Source organism: Vitis vinifera, chromosome 2, assembly GCF_030704535.1.
Source record: "Vitis vinifera cultivar Pinot Noir 40024 chromosome 2, ASM3070453v1".
In the NCBI taxonomy this organism is placed as follows: Eukaryota; Viridiplantae; Streptophyta; class Magnoliopsida; order Vitales; family Vitaceae; genus Vitis; species Vitis vinifera.
In genome coordinates, this window is record NC_081806.1 from 1,743,042 (window position 1) to 1,761,747 (window position 18,706).

Genomic DNA, 18,706 nt, shown 5'->3' on the forward strand with positions numbered 1-18,706 from the left:
AAAAGTGGTTAGATGTTGTATTTTTTTTTTAATAAATGGGCAAGTCCAGACAATCGCTATCTCCAAAATCTGCCGGCTCTCTTCTGCAATCTTCTTCTTGTTCAATTTTCGACATGGCTTTGCTTCTCCCTCTTCAAACCCAAGCCAGACAACTTTCATTCTCTATGAAAAATGGAGGTTTTTCTATCCTATAATCTTATTTTTTATTCTTTATTCTCTTGTTTTCTCTTCTTCTTCGTATCCTCCATGGCTGTTACCGAAGCTTCATCGCAGTGCTCTCCTGTGAAGCCCACCACCCCACTCGTCACCTTCCTTGATCGCCTCCAAGAAACGGCCTTCAAAACCTATGGCAACTCCGACTTCGACCCAAAGCTTTACGTGGATTTGTCTCTGAAATTCAATCTCTCAGACACAGAGGAGGCTTTTAAGAAGCTACCCAGGTCTGAAAATGGGTCGGTTTCGGTTGAGATTTTGGAGGGGTTTATGGGAGAGTACATGCGAGGTGCAGGGGAAGATTTGGTGGAGGTTGTGCCGGAGGATTATGTGCCGGAGCCGACGGGGTTCTTGCCGAAGGTGGAGAGTCCGGAGGTGAGAGCATGGGCATTGGAGGTGCATTCTCTTTGGAAGAATCTGAGCCGGAAAGTTTCGAACGGGGTTCGGGATCGGCCGGACCTGCACACTCTGCTTCCTCTTCCTAATCCAGTGGTGATTCCTGGATCGAGATTTAGAGAGGTTTACTATTGGGATTCTTACTGGGTTATTCGGTTAGTTTGGTTTGCTTTTCAATCATTTGCGTCTTTTGATATTTGGTAGCATGTCATTATTGAGCGGAATCTCAATTCCCAAAATTCTTATTCTCCTGTTTTGTTGTTGTGTACATTAATGCAATAAACCCTAATTCTACAAATACAATTACACAGAGAAAGCAAATTCCATGGGATTGTGGGAGGTGGGTTAGATTCATGAATGTAATAAACCCGAAAACTATGAATACAATTCCATATTATAAATCAAGGCTTTTAGCTTTTGTTTCGGGTTTGGGATCCCAATTCCATTGCAATTTTGATAATCGTGGAAGTTCTTGCCATGGGTTATTGTTCATGTTATGCCAAACTATTTGGAGGACTAATGGTGTTCCAATGTCCTGTTGAAAACAAGGGTGTTTACTCTTTTCTGCCTGACTGGGCCCACATTGTTTTGGTAGATGCAGTTCATTTACTAAGGTTTCTGATGATTACCAGAAATAATTGTATGCTAGGGCTTTTCCTCATTGATAACTGTTGATCATAACACTAGGGTTTTGGCTGGAAAGTTTCTCTGTGGAGTTTCCTCTTATAGGGTTAATATACTTTGTCATGCAGGGGCTTGCTAGCAAGTAAAATGCATGAGACGGCAAAAGCAATTGTTGCTAATCTGATTTCACTTATCGATGAATATGGTTATGTCCTAAACGGTGCAAGGGCATATTACAGCAATCGGAGGTAATGATCTCAATCTTCCAAAGTAGCTGCAGTTTGTGCTGTTTGCTGATTGACATTTAATTTTCGTGTTTTTTTTTCCCTCTTTTGGTTTGACATAATGTCATATAGCCGACCTTTGCAAATTCATCCTATCGTAAGTTTCTTACAAATTGGAGTTAAAGAACGATCTTTGATTGGGTGGGACTTTTTTTCAGCCAGCCCCCGCTCCTGAGTTCCATGATCTATGAAATATACAAGAGAACGGGTGATAAAGAAATGGTGAGAAAGTCTCTCCCTGCTTTGCTCAAGGAACATCAGTTTTGGAATTCAGGTATTAAATGAGAATGAGATTGTTTATTTTTCCTAGCAGTTTGTCGTATGTCTACCACTTGTCCTTGCCTTGTTGTTTTTTGCTACTTTTTGTTGGTGTAAACTACTCTTACTTCTACCTTTTCTGTTGTTGTCACTTCCGTCATTGAAGGGAAACATAAGATGACCATTCAGGATGATCAAGCCTGTAATCACACTTTGAGTCGGTACTATGCAATGTGGGATAAACCGAGACCAGAGTCTTCAACTAATGTGCGCAAATTCTTCTCCCCCATATACTAGATTAAGAAAGGTCTCATATAAATTGATGGAAAATGTTAAAAGAGTTTGTTATTGAATAACTAATTCTGCTCACAGGACAAGGAGTCTGCTTCCAAGATCTTGGATGCTTCGGAGAAACAGCAATTTTACAGGGAACTGGCTTCAACTGCTGAATCTGGATGGGATTTCAGCACAAGATGGATGAGGTACCACCTTGTACATGTATTTTTTTCATTTTTAATGGGGGAATTTATCTGTTTTGTGCCATCCTAGAATAGTAAACAAATAAGTGAAAGCCAATTTTAGCCAACCCTTTGTAAGCTAATCACCTGGACTGTTGGATGTTAGTCAAATTTTAAATTGGTCTCCATAACAAGCTCTTATTAATCTGACTATCCCAATAACCATCAGTTGTGGACAATTTCTGTTGGTTAATCTTGCATGATATGCCTTTTAATTGCTCGTGTTTTAGCTTATGTTTCTGATATTGACCATTATGTTTTTATTTTAAGAGTTATTATGGTTTTACAATCTCGTTCATGTTTGCATGCAAAATTTTGCTAGTGAAACTAAAAACGGAACTTTTTTGAGAGGAAATGATGAAAGCCCATCCATTCTTGTCCTTATTTAATGTGAATTTCAATATTTCTTTTTTGGTTCTACTGCCTCAGCTCATAGTTCTTTGGGCTATAAGTCTAGTTTAAGATTTAACTATTTAAAAGTGTTCAGATATTGAATGACGAAGGTATGAATATTTAGGTGTCTTGTTGTAGGAATTCTTCAGATTTCACGACATTGGCTACAACATCAATTCTACCCGTGGATTTGAATGCATTTATACTGAAGGTACAATTTAGAAATATCCTCTTAAAAAGCCTTAATTGAATTCATAATTTACAAATTTGTTATGACAAGCCATCATATTTGTTGGTTAGATGGAGCTTGACATAGCCTCCTTGGCAAAAGTTATTGGAGAAAATACCATCTCTGAACGCTTTGTGGAAGCTTCTCAAGGGAGAAAAAAGGCAATGGACTCTGTTTTCTGGAATGCAAAGATGGGACAATGGGTTGACTACTGGCTCGGTGACAATTCCACTTCATGCAAGGTGATATCTACATATGAAGTTTGTGAAGTGATATGTCATGACTACAACAATCAATTTACCGTTCCTCATGTGTTATTTTCATTTATTTTAGGAAGTTCATAAATTAGAAGCTTCAAACCAGAACGAGAACGTGTTTGCTTCAAACTTTGTTCCTCTATGGATTGAGTTGTTTAACTCGGGTATGTTATACTAGAAATTATCAATGGAACGTGTTATTATAATTGGAATCTTGATTGATGAAATAAGTCTTTATACTTTGTATGCAAAAAGATATAATAAAAGTTGAAGTAAGAATGCAGTTATCGCATAAACATGTGCAGATGCTTCTGTGGTGGAGAAAGTTATGGAAAGTTTCCAAAGTTCGGGTTTGCTTTGCTCTGCTGGGATTGCAACTTCCTTGACAAATTCGGGACAACAATGGTAAGTAATCTTTTGGTTCAATTGCGTATCAACTAGTGAAAAGCTTGAGATCTTTTGTGTTATTTGACAATTTATATTTTAGTATCTGTATCTAATAGAATTTGTTGACAGGGATTTTCCAAATGGTTGGGCTCCAATTCAACACATGATAGTTGAAGGCCTGGTGAGATCTGGATTGAAAGAAGCAAGGTTGATGGCAGAAGATATTGCTATGAGGTGGATCAGAACCAACTATGCTGCCTACAAGAACACAAGCACAATGCTTGAAAAATATGATGTGGAAGAATGTGGAAAAATTGGAGGTGGCGGTGAATACATACCCCAGGTCAGAGGCCATATCCTTGGTTACTTTTGGGAATATATGGAAGAATTTATCAATTTTTCACAGAACCTAAATGCATCTTTTATTGTTCAGTGGAATTCACTAGTGGGAAGACTATACTTTTTTACTTTGTCAAATATCTTGGTGTGAAGTGGATCTCCTGCCACACGTCAAATTTATTTTTTGTACGCTGTCATGCAGACTGGTTTTGGCTGGACAAATGGTGTTGTATTGGCATTCCTGGAGGAGTTTGGATGGACTAAGGACCAGAAGCTAGATTGCCAGTAAGGAATGAAACTGAAGACTTAGACTTTCAATGCAAGGGTATATGAAGCATGATTTCTCCTTGCAGTGTCCCCCAAAAAAGGGGGGGATAAGGCATAGTCATTTGATTTTTGAGACAGCATTTCCATAAAATTCAAGGTCCTTTCTGCTACCTAGGGCTCCACTATGGAATTTACTTCTTTGTTTAATTATTGTGAATACTTTGAGATTGGTTAACTTCTTAAACTAATTGAGCCGAACAGAGAATTGTTTTCTCTGAATAAATTGTAAATTGTGTTGGAAGGTTGGCCATTAAATAAGAATATGATGAGCCCTGTCATCCATCCAAAGCTTCTTGTAGAACTACGTGGGATGAATTGAGTACCAGAGATTACTATGGAGTTGTGTCTTTGAATGGGTAATTTTTCTCTCTAAGAGTAGCTAAAACCAACATGCTGAACAAGCTGGCTGTCTGTGACCTGGGATTGTCTAAATCGATATCAATATCCCTTTGATATTTCCATGTCATCAGAACCATGATATCATAGATGGTTGCAATCTTATTCCTTGTTTGCTTAGCCTTTAGGTCAACAGGAACCTAAGCCAGACCAGTCACAAATCAGTCACCAAGATGTGGACAGGAAAGATGCTAGTAATCCATCTCTTTAGAACCAACTCAACTTGAGAATGACCCAACATGAAACACATTAGACGTCCAGGCCCCATACCGGGATAAGAATATGATGGGCCATGTTCTAACATTGTCTTCTCCAATTAGGTAAGCTTCTGATATAACTAAGCAGGACGGGATTCACAAGTTCCAATTAGTTTTAGAAGTTGTAATTATTCTCTCTTGGGTAGCTAAAAGCCACATGCTTAAGCTTCTGATAGAATCAGGCAGGACAGGATTCAGTACTAGAGAGCTCCTTGCAGTTGTGTTTTAAAATTGGTAATTCTTCTCACTCAAGTAGCTAATAGCAACGTGCTCAACTTAACTGTGATGTGATATTTTCTAAATCGCTATAGCATTGGTATTTCCATATCATAGTAGAAAATGATATTATACATGGATCGACATCTTAGTTCTTGTTATCTTAGCCGTTAGGTGAGCAGGAACCCAATCCGGGCTAAGCTGTTTGGTCCACTTGATAATGACCCTACGTGAAACACATTGACACCCCAAGCCCCATACGGGAATCTAATGGAGTAAGCTGTGATTATCTAGTCTGAGGGTCCCTTAAGTGTAGATATATATGGTTCTAGATCATGAAGCTAGTCCTGGTTTTGCTCTAGAAGAAACACTGATTTTGGGCATTGATGGCACTATAATGTTCCAGCGGCAGCGGAGTTAGTTGCCTAATACTTTAATAATTAGTCTATGCCAACATCTAAACTAGTGAACTGAAAGAAGGTTTACAATAATATGCCCACAAGAGACTACATATGCGAAGTTGGGGATGCATGACATCACTCAAGATCCACCATATAATTTAGGGTCTAGTTAGGGGTTAGTGGTGGGTCATTGATAGATCCTTTAATGATAGAGAAACCACACTCTCTATCAAAAAGCCTATAATGTAGGAGATTAGCATCTCGAAGTTTGTTTTTTCATGGAAATGAAAAGATATTAGAGAGAGCCAAAACCCACCTGTCATGAATGGAGATTAAAGAAATCCACTAGGAATCTTTGGGAATTCGAGTCTTCAACTCACTTACGACTCTGTTACTCAGCCGATTCCCTGGAAACCTCGATTCTAAACTCAATCAACTTATTGAAAAACATGATTTTATACTCGATCAACTCAACTCAACTCAACTCAGCAGTCATCCGTTGGCCTTTTCATGTGTTTTTTTTTCTTTTCCCCTCCTTTGGTAGGTTATGTGGGGATGCATCTTTTGAGTCTAAAAACAATGGGCGAGTGATAATGTTCAACTGGCAACCTTATTTGACAAGAAACCAATTAAAGAAAACTAAACAATAGTATATTCAATCAAATAGTTTTAAAACAAGGAGGTGGAGAGTTGATTAGGCTCATCATCCCCAGATTATTAATATAGACAAAGAGATTGGAAATCCAAAAATCCTAATTTTAAGGGGAAACGGGTCCCCTAAGATTCTGGGCTCCCACAGAAACGAGTGGCAATCATTGAAGAATGGTAGTATTGAATGACACCATTCAGGTATGCTTTTGATATTTAAAATGGGGTTTTTGATTAGATTGGGAAATGACAAGATGCACAATTGTATGTGGTCTTTTTTTATACACAATTGTTATATACTTTAGTCTTATGGATTCGCTCCTCTCAATGCAGTCAAACATAGTTGGCTAACTAAACACCCAGAGACAGATAGCGTGTGATGTATAAAAAATGATGCAAAATCTAAGGTTTGATTAGATGGGTTGTATCCAAATGCCAGACAAATCCACTTGAAAGGGACTTTTTGGCTTAGAAGGTTGCATCTGAGGAAATCAGATTAGGGCTTTCCTGTTTTTTTTTTACCTTCTTAACTGCTCTTTGTGGCTCGTTTTGATGAATTGTCTTGGAGATCAAAGTCAAAGCACTTTTTCTAGTTCCAAAAAATTCTCTAGTCTATTGAAGTTAATTATATGCATTTGGGCTTTCTTAAATCTTGAGTTCTTTCTTTTAGGAGGGGTTTTGACCAATTGAAGTTAGTCAAACTAAATGATGTCCATCCTAAACTTTGGTTTGACCAGAGCAGTTGAAAGCATCCAATTCAATCTCAAAGTGAATTTAGTTTCAAGTGACAGAGAACAGCCTAAAGAATCCAATTTCAATATTTTAAACTACACAATTGTGCTCAAAATGTGAGCAAGGATTTGCAACTAATCAAATTAAAAAGTATAGGAGAGAAAAGGGAAAAAGGAAAAACTTGCATGACAAGGACACCTGAACAACATACTAAACAAATAGCAGCAAAAAAACTAAAGAAGGCTGAGAAAGTATTGGCATGAGATGGGACACCCTAGTAGCAAGTAAATAAATAGCAAGAACAAGGTTTAAAAATACAACATAGAGAAATCATCAATCACCCTCAATCACCCACATATGAGACATTAACAACAACATCTCCTCCAAGCCAACCCCACTTCCCCGAAAAGCATCATCAAATAAAGCTTATTTTCAATTATTAAGTGGAACGTGGAACACCGAATGGTAAATTGATAACATTGTATTACTTTTACAACGAATATATAAAGCTTTCATTCAAATATGATTAAGTTGTTTCTCATTGTAATCATATTATCGACATACATCATCACATCTACTTTCAATAGTTCACAAGGATTTTGATAAAAATATCGTTTTTTTTTAATATTTATTGAAATATGATAATTTTGAAATTATTTATAAATTTATGATACTTTTTATATTATAAAATTAAAAATTATTTTTTGAAAAAGTAAATTTAATTCTAATTGTCATTTTAAATGAAAAGTTTCAATTAAAAGGGACTCTAGAGCTATTATTATTATTATTATTATTATTGTTTGTTTGGAGAAAAAGAAATGAAGAGTAAGGGTGATGAACCAAGGGAGGGAGTCAGGTGAATGTAAGAGATGAGATGTGGATAAAGGGATATGAATCATATGATGGGAGAAGGTCCGGTCCGGGCATATGAGAGGGCACGGGGCCTAGAGAAGTGCTCCAAAAAGCTGAAATTTCGTGACTTCTTTTGCACCACTTTTTCATGGACCCACACACCTTTTTCTTCACATCTCCAATTAACAATTAACAAACGTGCCCCTCACATTATCAGTTTTGATTATAACTTCACCTCCTCATTAATTTATTATTAATCATAATAATAATAAATGACCATCCAAAAAGAAGACTCAAAAAGTGAGGTATCAAGGTCCAATCATGATTAGAACGAGTTAATGTGGAGTGAGAGGGTACCTGACAGAGTTGAAGGTGGAGGGGTATGGTTGTCATTTTGCTCCAAGGGTTTCAACGGTAATGATTGTCTGGTAAAAAAGAGTGGCAGATTCGAGGCCGTAGGATTGACCGATCTGTTGAATTTTTGAATCGCTAGCCTCACGTGCGATTCCCTTTCCGCGATTCCAATCTCTCTGCATCGACGCTCGTACTTTGCTTCCGTTGCATTTAATTAATCGCCGACCCTTCTCCGTCCGACCTACTATGCTTCTGAATCTCTGATACAACAAAGCAAGAAATCATACAGTGCTGAGAGGCTGAGGCTTAATATACGTCACTTCTTAATTAATAATTAATTAACTAATGAGTTGATCAATTCAATCAACTAGCAGCCATAATTTTGTTTCTTTCAGAGAGAAAATTGAGAAGAATAATTAAATCAAGTGATTACCAAATGGCTCAGAAACAAAACGGTGTCGTTTTCTTTGGACTCTTCACCCACATTTATCGGCCCTTTCGCCCCTGTAATGACAAGAAAACCAAATAATCGACTTAAGAATCGGCAAATTTCAGTTTGAAAAGGTTGGTTTAAGAAACTGTATGAATAAACAAGTAATAAAATACCAATCATGCAAGGTTTTCATCTTCGTCAATGAATGACAAACATCCAATCCCCCACTCTCCACTCCATCCATTATAAAATCTCATCCCAATCCACGCTTTCTCTTCACGAATCACCTTCCAAACCTTTCCAATCTTTTTTTTTTTAACGTCTCCCTCTGAAAAAGAAAAAGGTAAACTGTAGAGCCTCATCGCCTGCAAAAACCTGACAAACTGCAAATACGTACCTTAGCTTTGACAAATGCTTGATGCTCTGAAATACCTCCTCGGCTCATTCGGAGCAAGTGGGTATGGCTCCAAGTCCACTGCCGAAGAGGTAACTGAGAACTGCCCCGATCTGGGCTCCGTCACTGCTGTCATTACTGGTGAGTTTGCTCAACAATAATGGTGATTTCCATTGCATGATGAGTTGAAAATCGTTGTTTGTTTAACTGATGATGATGGGGTTGTTCAATTTCCAGGTGCGACGTCGGGGATAGGGGCGGAGACGGCCCGGGTGCTGGCGAAGCGCGGGGCGAGGCTAGTGCTGCCGGCGCGGAGCCTGAAGGCTGCGGAGGAAGCGAAGGCTCGTATTGTGGCGGAGTTTCCCAATTCGGAGATCGTCGTCATGGCTCTCGATCTTAGTTCGCTCGACTCGGTTCGATGCTTCGTTTCGGAGTTCGAGTCTCTGGATTTGCCGCTCAATCTCCTCATGTAAGCTCCAAAAACCGAAGTTTTGCCTCTGTTTGGTTCCTGGGAAAATGAAATCATTCCAGATTTTCGTACTTCGTTGCAGCAAGTAGTGAAAAATGAGCTTGTTTGTTTCCCTCGTACAATCTGATTATCTTTTCTTTGATCTCAGAAACAACGCCGGGAAGTTCACTCACGAGCATGCTATCTCCGAAGATGGAATCGAGATGACCTTTGCTACCAATTATCTAGGTAAAAATTGAAGAAAAAAACTGAAATTATTATTTATTCAATTTATTTGAGCTAAGTAATATATATACATTTTCAATGAATTTCTCAGGTCATTTTCTATTGACCAAACTGTTACTAAATAAGATGATCGAAACGGCGAAAAAGACCGGCGTTCAAGGTCGCATCGTGAACGTATCGTCGACCATTCACAGCTGGTTTTCCGGCGACGTAATCCGTTATCTGGGGCTGATAACCAGAAACAAAAGGTGAGAGAAAAACATTGAAAAATCCGGAACGGTAATTGGACTGATTCCAAATAAATGATTATGGCTTTGACCTTTTCTGAAAATTTGTGTCGGTGTCTCCAGTCAATACGATGCGACACGTGCTTATGCTGTCTCGAAGCTCGCCAATGTTTTGCACACCAAGGAACTTGCTCAGAGATTGAAGGTGATTATTAAAATCCACTGAAAAAGTGAAATTTGTTGTTTTCTCAGGTTTTCTCGGACTTAATCGTATTGTTTTCCTCTTTTTTCTTGGGATCTTGCAGCAAATGGATGCGAACGTGACTGTGAATTGCGTTCATCCAGGGATCGTGAGAACGAGGCTCACCAGAGAAACCGAAGGCATCGTCACAGGTTAGATCCATTCTCAAACCGATTCTCATCCGAATCTAGTCGAGTTCTCTCTTCAAAATCTGAAACTTTACTTATCAATTCACAGATCTGATCTTCTTCTTGACTTCAAAGTTCCTGAAGACAATTCCTCAGGTAATCCTCGCTTTTATCTCCTACTTTTTTTAAAAAAAATTTCACCATATTTTCCAGAAATTTCCGGGCAACCAAACAGAAAACAAAGAACGAAAGAACAAAAAAGGTCTAAATAGTAGTACTATTTTTTTTAAACGCGACGGCTTCAACTTTCTTATGTTCCTTTAAATCTCATATCTCACACTTTCTTAAATTTTCTACCCTATTTTCCACTACTTTCTCGGCATCCGAACACATATTTTTCTTAATTTTTTTAATTTAATTTTTGTAGGCTGCAGCTACAACCTGCTACGTTGCAACGCATCCAAGACTCGTAAACGTTTCCGGAAAGTACTTTGCGGACTGCAACGAGGCATGGACATCTAAATTGGGATCCAACTCACAAGAAGCTTCCCGCCTGTGGTCCGCTTCCGAAATCATGACTGCCAGAGACTCCAGAGCAATCTTCGATCCACTCGACGCCTCAGATTAAACCACATTAAATATTACCAAAACAAAACAAAATTAAAAAATAAAACACCATAAACAAATACCAGAAAAGCATAATGTTAATTAGCCGAGAGAGAGATTTAGAAAATACACCTTGTATACAGCTTCCATTACGGTATACGTAGAATAATTAATTAGCCTATATATATATGTTAGAAAAAAAAAAAAATCCATTTGTGAGATTGGATTTTTCTGTAAGGGAGGGGTGGTGCCCACTAGACAGGCGGAGAAGGGGTACCATGCACTACTGCAGGAGCTGTGTGTGTGATGTAGTATTCATAATGAGAATATTCTTATCTTTATTTTTTGTGACCGATGTGGGACTGACGTTTTTGTATCACCTTTCACTTAATTTGGTTCTTCCCTTGTCGTGCATGTCTGCATGGAGAGCTCCAAAACTAGGCTCTTTATTAGCTTGTGCGATTCACATATTGGTAGTGGAGATGATGAGGCTGTCCTTGTCCGACCCAACTGAAAATGACTCTGCAATATTCCATTGATTTTGAGATTTCTGACACCTTTCAATCAAACCTAATTTTGGAAATCTAACTTTCCCTCGTTTTTCAATCAATATCCCAACAAAAAATATATTCATTCTTTTCTTATAAAAAAAACTCTATAGAAGAGATTAAATTTATAAATATAAAAATTATTTTATCTTTTTTAACCAATTAATTCATATATATATATATATACTTTTTTTTAGTTTTGAATTATATGCCATCCAAGTTTGGCATTGATTTCAATAACATTAGAAGTGTTTTCTAATATTTTCAAGGATTCTTTTATAAAATTAGGACGTGTTTGAGAGTAATTATGATTAAAGTGTTTTTTTTTTATTTATAACAACTTTATTAGTGATGCTTCTAAATAGAATTGCATAAAATTTATATATGAACAAAAAAAAAAGGTGATATATCAAGTAGATTTTAAAAAAAATTACTAAACACCAAATTTTTATTATAAAAAGAGACTCCAAATATTAGATAACACTAATCTTACATTTATTTCAAAATAACTTCTCATAAGATTTTAAGAACCCGTTTGATATTGATTTTAAGAAACGCTTTTAATATTTTTAATACTTAAAAATTTTTATCGTTAAAGTGTTAAAAATGTTAGAAACATTTTTTAAATTTACTTTCAAATGCACTCTTAAGTATTTAACAAATAATTGATGACATAAACACTATTAGTTTTTTCATTATATCAAAGATTTTTTGTACCATCATAGTCATAGTATAAGTATTATTAATTCTATAAAATAGAATTGTGTGCAATGATTGATCATAGACATTGCATGAGATTATGTTTGGTTTGTAGAAAGTAGTAAAGAATGAAAAAATAAAAAAAAATATTTTTTCATGTTTGGTTGTATTTTAAAAAATACAAAAAAAAAAGTATAATTAAAATTGTTCAAAACTACCCATTTTAGTAATACCGTTGAAATAATTATTAAACAAAATAATAACTCAGTGAAAAATATTAACCTAAATATAACATAATAATAAAATAGCTAATGCCATATGTAATCCATAAAATAATTATATTGAATTAAATCTTATTTGAATTGATATGTTAACTTCTCAACTTCACATGTTTTATTATTTAATTTACCTATTTATTTAAATTTAAATGAGTCAAGTATGGATTAATAAAACTAACAAGTAATATTAATATTATAAAAATTTCATTAAATATAAAATATTTTTTTATAATAATTCAAATATAATTTGTATGAGAAATAATAAATTTCAAATTTTCCGTGACCCCTTTTTCGAGGAATTAAATGTTTTAATAAAATTAGTACGTAGATATAATCATATAAAAGCTATGTTGATCTTTTAAAAAACACAATGTTTTATTTTTTCACAAGTTGACCTAAACGGTGAATGTACGTATCACATTCAACGTATTAATGGAATTAAACACAAGCCCAACAAATTTTGAGCCCCACAGCCCAGTAGAAGCCTCGACGCCGTCTAGAATACAGGCCCATACTCAAGTCCCAAGGCCCAACTCCCTAGACCCAAAGGCCAAGATCAACTGCGAAGCTCGCAATGTAAAACCCTCGCTAAAACCCCCCAAAAACACGCAGCAACCGCCTGAAAAACTACCGAAAGGCACCTCAATCGCGCCGGAAATGGCTGCTCTGGTGCCAGAAACTGCCCAAAGAATCTTCACCCCCGAAGCCCTCCGCTCCGCCGCCAAGCAATCAGAGCGCTGCCACATCGTCCCCGTCCGGCTTCGCAGAGCCATCAAAAAATTCCTCCGAGGTCTCTCTCTCTCTCTGTCCCTCTCTACGTGATTGGGTGTTTTTTTATGAAAGATTTTGTGTGGTTTTGAATGAATGAATTCCGTGTTGTTGCAGAACAGGAGGAGCCCCACATGAAGAGGAAGGTGCTGAGGCTGTCAGAGTCGTTCTGCGAAATCAAGGATGTGAATCTACTGCTCACAGCCTCCACTTCTAGGGAGCTGGTTGAAGATCCTCTCAAGTCCATGGAACGGTCCAAGCGGTGGAAGATCAAGAGTGCGTACGGTGACATTGGGCTCAAGTACAGAGACGATGAGACCGTCGCTTATGTCGCTTCTCGAATGCCCGCTGTTTACTCGGCGTGTTATAGAGTTCTTAGTGAGGTACGAAAATTGACCTAGTGGGGTTTCGTGTTTGTTTTCTGGGAAAAAGGTTGGAATTTAGAGGAAAAAGAATGGAACTTTTACTTCTCTGCCTTCTGTTGTGTGAATTCTTTTAGTGAAACCCATCTTAATTGGGCCGTGGAGATACGTTAGACTCAATTTACTCCTACCTGATGAAAAATCTGGGACTTAAAATTTTTGGTTCTTTTGTTTTCCTGCATTTCTCGGGAACCAATTGGAGCCCCCAGGGTTATAAAGTTTATTTTATTTTATTTATTATTATTATTTTTTTGTGGGGTGGGTGGGGTTCAAAAGAGATAAATTTCTAGGAATTAATTTAGTCTGTTAATTTTTAGGTTCGGAGAAGATTACCTGGGTTTTCTCCAGCTGGGGTATTGGATTTTGGTTCTGGAACTGGTTCGGCACTGTGGTGAGAGGCTCGGTTGGCTATCTTCTGTTGGTTACTTGGATAGAGATATGAATATTACCATTAGTCTGTCTTCACGAGAGTAATTTCATTGGAATTTGAATAAAATGCTGCAGGGCATTGCGGGAGGTCTGGCCACGGACTTTGGAAAGAATTAATTTAGTTGAGCCATCAAAATCGATGCAACGTGTGAGTCAGAGCCTTATACAAGGTAGATAATGATACAAAATCTTCTCAATTGGTTAGATGCTTTGATCTGCTAATTTTTGAAGTTGATGATGCCATAAGCAGTTGTTAACTATGGAAAACAAAAATTTGGAATCTACTGTATTTCATTTCCTACTTTATGAGAAGAGCTAATAACTTATTGGGTGCGGGATGAAATATTTGAAATACAGTAAAGAAATACCATCATATGACAGAGATGTTTGAATGGTCAAGCAAATTTCTGATGCTAATTTGCTCTAATTAATTGTCTTAGATCAGAAGAACCTGCCTCTTATACATAGCTATGACAGCATTCAAGCTCTAACTCAGAATATCAGTAAGTCCGAGAGAGAGCATGACCTTGTAATTGCTGTAAGTTGTTTAGTTCTCTGTTCTTTACTAATTGTTTGGCCATGAGATTTTTTTGTGCTCAGGGCTAACTTGTTTTGTACTGGGTTTTAACAAGAAGTAAATACATAAGTTGAAGTCGGACACATTCTTTGTTTCTTTTCTTTTCCCATTCCATGCACGGAACTATTTATTATAGGCTTCTGAATCGTGCTAATTAACATTTAATGTTTTCTACTGTTTGGTGAAGTCCTATGTGCTTGGAGAGATTCCTTCCCTGAAGGACAGAATTACAATAGTGCGCCAGCTTTGGGATCTTACACGGGATGTTCTGGTAAAATTTCTTCTCTATGAAGAGTTTCATGTCTCATGATGTCCGTGTTTGTGTGGTCAAGTAGGATTTGATGGTTAGACAATAATGGTTTATGCCTTTCATGGAAAGATACATGAAAGCTCACATCCTACTATTGGTCACGGTAAAACTTCTTGTGTATTTATAGATGTAATATCCACTACTAAGGAATTTCTCACTGCTTTAATTTCTGCATGTTCTGTGTCTGAGCTTTCAGGCAGTTGTTTCCCAGAAAAATGGAGGCCAGATCAAGTGACATTGTTATATTATTGTAGGAAAATAGCAACTATTGGATGCTGCAAGTCCAAATTATGTCTTCATTTAAGATGAAGAAAATTACCATGTTGAGTTCTAGATTTCGGCAATGTTTGAAATTAGTTTGGTTGAGATGAATAGCCCAATACTACCTGATTTTTTTTTAACTCTTTGAAGAATCAAGTTAAGAAACCCTGAGCCCTCTTTAATCACATTAATCTCGTGGTCCTTCCATGTCTGGATATTAAAGATTAGAGAAATATGAGAAATGAGTGCCTTTGAGAAAAACACAAAATAGGTTAATATGCAATGAGAAATATTGAGATGGATTTTATGTGGTTGAAGAAACCACTGGAGGTGACTTTAAGAAGATGAGGCATCAAAAATTAAAATGTTTTGGAAGCTAAACTAGGCATGACTAAAATTTCAAAGAATTAATTTGAATTTTCATGCTGTGACTGCATATATGATTTCTGATAAGTTTAATTGCTGTGTATGTTCCGTTTTAAATGCCCATAATGGATATTTAATTCAGGTTTTGTAATTTGAAAATTCAAAGTAATTTGAATTTTCATGATATGTAATTTTTCTTCATTAATTTTCTGAGAAGTTCAAATGTGGGGCAGGTTTTGGTTGAACCTGGAACACCTCAAGGATCTAATATCATATCTCAAATGCGATCTCATATTTTATGGATGGAAAAAAGGGTATGTTGATTGGTTCCTGTCAATTATTCTATGGGGAAGGTTTTTTCTGAGCTTGGATGCTAGTTCAGAATTTGTTGCTGGAATCCTCTTTCTTTCTCATTTATAATTGTTCTTATTCCTGCTCATTTATTATATCGTTTTGCACACTTCTTAGAGAAGTCGCAAAAATGAAGATGCATCAGATGAAGTTTCTAAGGATAAGATGGCTCTCAAAGGTGGTGCATATATAGTTGCTCCTGTAAGTTTGATGTTTTTCTAATCAATTTCCTTTTGGATTACCATGTTGCACCTCTTCCTTGTTTCTGAAATAGCTCTGTTGTTGCAGTGTCCTCATGATGGACCTTGTCCACTGGAGAAAACTGGAAAATATTGTCATTTTGTTCAGCGCTTGCAGAGGACGACATCACAGCGAGCATACAAGGTTCCTCCTTAGTTTACCATGTTATGCTGCCACACTGTCCCAAGATAATTTTTGTGTTTGACTGTATATTAATATTAGATGAACTAGGTACAGATGTCAGGCAGGAGGTGTCAATAAGGTGTCAAATTTGTGTAACCCTAAAAAATGGTACAATGTGACACAACTGGATTGCCCTGTTATCTGCTTCTTCTATATATCCTATGGGAAAATTAGTAAAATTAAATGTCTGTGAATGTAGCCTGACCTACGCGGGTGTTTCACTTATTTGAAATGTTATATTAGTACGTTTTAATAAGGACTCCCAGATTTTGCTCTTATAACATCTGATAACTGGATGATTATTGTAACATGATGTTGATATTTTATAACTAGTATCTATACTGGCCCTAAATTCTCTGCTGATTGTATCTCCTGTGATAATAATCTTGTGGGCTTCAGAGCTACATTTAAGGTTCAGTTTGACAAAAACTCTAATTTCTAGTATTGTTCTCCTCATATATATGTATATATATATATATATATATATATATATAGTAAATTAATCTTGTGATAATTTTGTGGTTTCTTTTCTTTTATATTTCTCTTTTTATTAGATAGAAACATGGCATAGACCCTCTTTTCAAGTGGTTTAAGTTCTTATTGCTTTTTGAGGGCATGGAATTAATGTTGGTTGTCTGTTTCCCTTATCCATTATTGTTTTGTAGCGTTCCAAGGGCGAGCCTTTACGTGGTTTTGAAGATGAGAAATTTTGCTTTGTTGCTTTCAAGCGAGGACAACGACCACGGTAAATTCCACGTTCAAATATGTAGATTGAGTTGTTTACACAGGTTTCCTCATAAACATCAATCATTTGAAGGGTCTTGAGTTTTAAAATTTTATGCAAGCCTATATTTGAAGCCACCCCCTTGCATGATTTCTGCATGCATAATTGAATCAAATTTGTTTAAGCAATGTGCTACATTGTCCTCTCCAATCTCCACTTCTGCAGAATGTATATGGGATTACTAAGTTCTGTCATTAGTTGAACCACAGTAGCATATTGGGTATATTGAGCCATAAGGTCTAAAGTATTCATTGTGCAAACCCCTGCATCAAGTGAAAAGCCGCAACCTGGAGTAATGCCATTCCTTGTCTATTGAATGGCATCTATAGATTCCTCACTCGATGTGGGGAATAGTGGCCTATTGGTTGAGATGGAAATAAACCAAACGTCTTATTGATATTCTGCAAGTCATATGAGTTATGCACAGACCTGCACCTTCACGTGATGGGAAACTCATGCATACAGCATGAGGATGTGGATGATCACATTTCACCAGTGAAAAGTCTAAAAATGTATGAAGGTGGTCAGAATTAAAAAGTCCATATGCATTATACAAACACGTGCAAAATGAAAATGATTTGATGCTCACATACGTGAAATGAGCAAAATGACCAGTAGTCAAAAGAAACAGTTCTTTCTTCCCCCCTCCCCCCCTCCTTCCCTTTGAGCAGGTTTAGATATATGCATGTAAATAGTCCCTTTGGTATTCAGAGGATCTCATATTGGAATGAGCTGGATGGCATGTCTGGTTCTGGGTAAATCAGTTTATTGAAATAAAATAGTTAAAACAGTCTTAATGGTAGATCATCTTCATGAGATGATACTTCATCAACAAGTACTTTGATGCTAGTGAGAATATTTGCCCACATTTTTATAAATCTGATTCTTAATATCTTTCTTTTTCTCCCATTCAATTGTTAAACATCATAGGTCATGAATTTATCTGTTTTATTTGGCACAGGGAACCTTGGCCACTTGATGGTATGAAATTTGATACTTTGAAAGAGCAGCATGCAAAAAGAAATCCAGAAGACCTTGAAATTGACTTTGGTATGCAGTCTACTTGTCAATACTCAATTTCCCCAAAAACATGTCTCCAAGAACTTGGTCTAGACATGCTCGCATGCTTGCTTGTGTACACATCCATTTCAGTTTATTATCTAAAATTATGGATTCAATTTTTTTACTTGGTTTTGTCAGAGGACCAATTTCAGTTGGAAGATGAGGATATCCCATATCAGGAAGATCCTGTTTCCTATGATTCTGATGTTATAGAAACAGCTGCCATTGATGATGACAATGAAGAAGAAGAAGAAGAAGAAGAAGAAGAGGGAGATGAAGAAACAACAAATGCTGATCTTGGTAGCGGTTGGGGCAGGATCATCTTCACACCTGTCCGGAGGGGCAAGCAGGTTGCAATGGACGTCTGCAGAGCAACCAACCGTGAAGGATCTGAGGGCTCATTTGATCGTGTGGTCATTACGCAGAGTAAAAATCCCACATTACATCGACAAGCTAGAAGATCTCTCTGGGGGGATTTGTGGCCCTTCTAAACCAGGAAAAGGGCCATTCCTTTTCCATATTGTCACTAAATGTAAATGCAGACCATGTTACATCAAGCCAAGACCAGCTAACATTTCAATTTCTCAGTACCCGCTAAATATTCACATTATTCTTTCATTTCAA

At 36.9% G+C, this 18,706-nt stretch overlaps 4 protein-coding genes and 1 long non-coding RNA gene across 7 annotated transcripts; 3 read left to right on the plus strand and 2 right to left on the minus strand.

The window, feature by feature from the left end:
- On the plus strand, positions 1-4,513 carry LOC100246241 (trehalase). Of its 2 annotated transcripts, XM_002263662.4 has the most exons (11): positions 1-764; positions 1,362-1,481; positions 1,676-1,791; positions 1,942-2,042; positions 2,148-2,257; positions 2,825-2,897; positions 2,987-3,157; positions 3,249-3,336; positions 3,478-3,577; positions 3,689-3,902; positions 4,101-4,513. In XM_002263662.4, exons 1-11 carry the CDS (start codon positions 172-174, stop codon positions 4,185-4,187), a joined length of 1,773 nt encoding a protein of 590 aa, XP_002263698.2. In that variant the 5' UTR covers positions 1-171; the 3' UTR covers positions 4,188-4,513. The 2 variants fall into 2 exon arrangements, with proteins under 2 accessions (XP_002263698.2, XP_059598641.1); XM_059742658.1 differs by having other exon boundaries at positions 32-764; positions 3,689-4,218.
- Positions 4,514-6,947: 2,434 nt separating this feature from the next.
- LOC104881387 (uncharacterized) lies at positions 6,948-9,026 on the minus strand. Of its 2 annotated transcripts, XR_009467647.1 has the most exons (4): positions 8,912-9,026; positions 8,688-8,842; positions 8,515-8,585; positions 6,948-8,341 (listed from the first exon to the last, which is right to left on the minus strand). XR_009467647.1 is itself a non-coding variant. In XM_010661501.3 (3 exons), the coding sequence occupies exons 1-3, from the start codon at positions 8,692-8,694 to the stop codon at positions 8,117-8,119; spliced, it is 303 nt and encodes a 100-aa protein (XP_010659803.1). In that variant the 5' UTR covers positions 8,695-8,802; the 3' UTR covers positions 6,948-8,116. The 2 variants fall into 2 exon arrangements, 1 of the variants encoding a protein (XP_010659803.1); XM_010661501.3 differs by lacking the exon at positions 8,912-9,026 and having other exon boundaries at positions 8,688-8,802.
- On the plus strand, positions 8,671-11,145 carry LOC100261623 (short-chain dehydrogenase TIC 32 A, chloroplastic). The gene is made up of 8 exons (XM_002262945.4): positions 8,671-9,049; positions 9,146-9,377; positions 9,526-9,605; positions 9,694-9,850; positions 9,953-10,034; positions 10,135-10,222; positions 10,308-10,354; positions 10,626-11,145. Exons 1-8 carry the CDS (start codon positions 8,926-8,928, stop codon positions 10,824-10,826), a joined length of 1,011 nt encoding a protein of 336 aa, XP_002262981.1. The 5' UTR covers positions 8,671-8,925; the 3' UTR covers positions 10,827-11,145.
- LOC132255047 (uncharacterized) lies at positions 9,613-10,027 on the minus strand. Its single transcript, XR_009467648.1, has 2 exons — positions 9,922-10,027; positions 9,613-9,830 (listed from the first exon to the last, which is right to left on the minus strand). It is a non-coding gene; the product is annotated as an uncharacterized LOC132255047 (long non-coding RNA).
- A 1,734-nt stretch (positions 11,146-12,879) lies between the features above and the next one.
- Positions 12,880-18,706, plus strand: LOC100251375 (uncharacterized). The gene is made up of 12 exons (XM_002263631.4): positions 12,880-13,119; positions 13,215-13,480; positions 13,837-13,910; positions 14,024-14,118; positions 14,389-14,486; positions 14,713-14,796; positions 15,696-15,776; positions 15,931-16,014; positions 16,102-16,197; positions 16,902-16,981; positions 17,982-18,070; positions 18,221-18,706. Exons 1-12 carry the CDS (start codon positions 12,987-12,989, stop codon positions 18,571-18,573), a joined length of 1,533 nt encoding a protein of 510 aa, XP_002263667.2. The 5' UTR covers positions 12,880-12,986; the 3' UTR covers positions 18,574-18,706.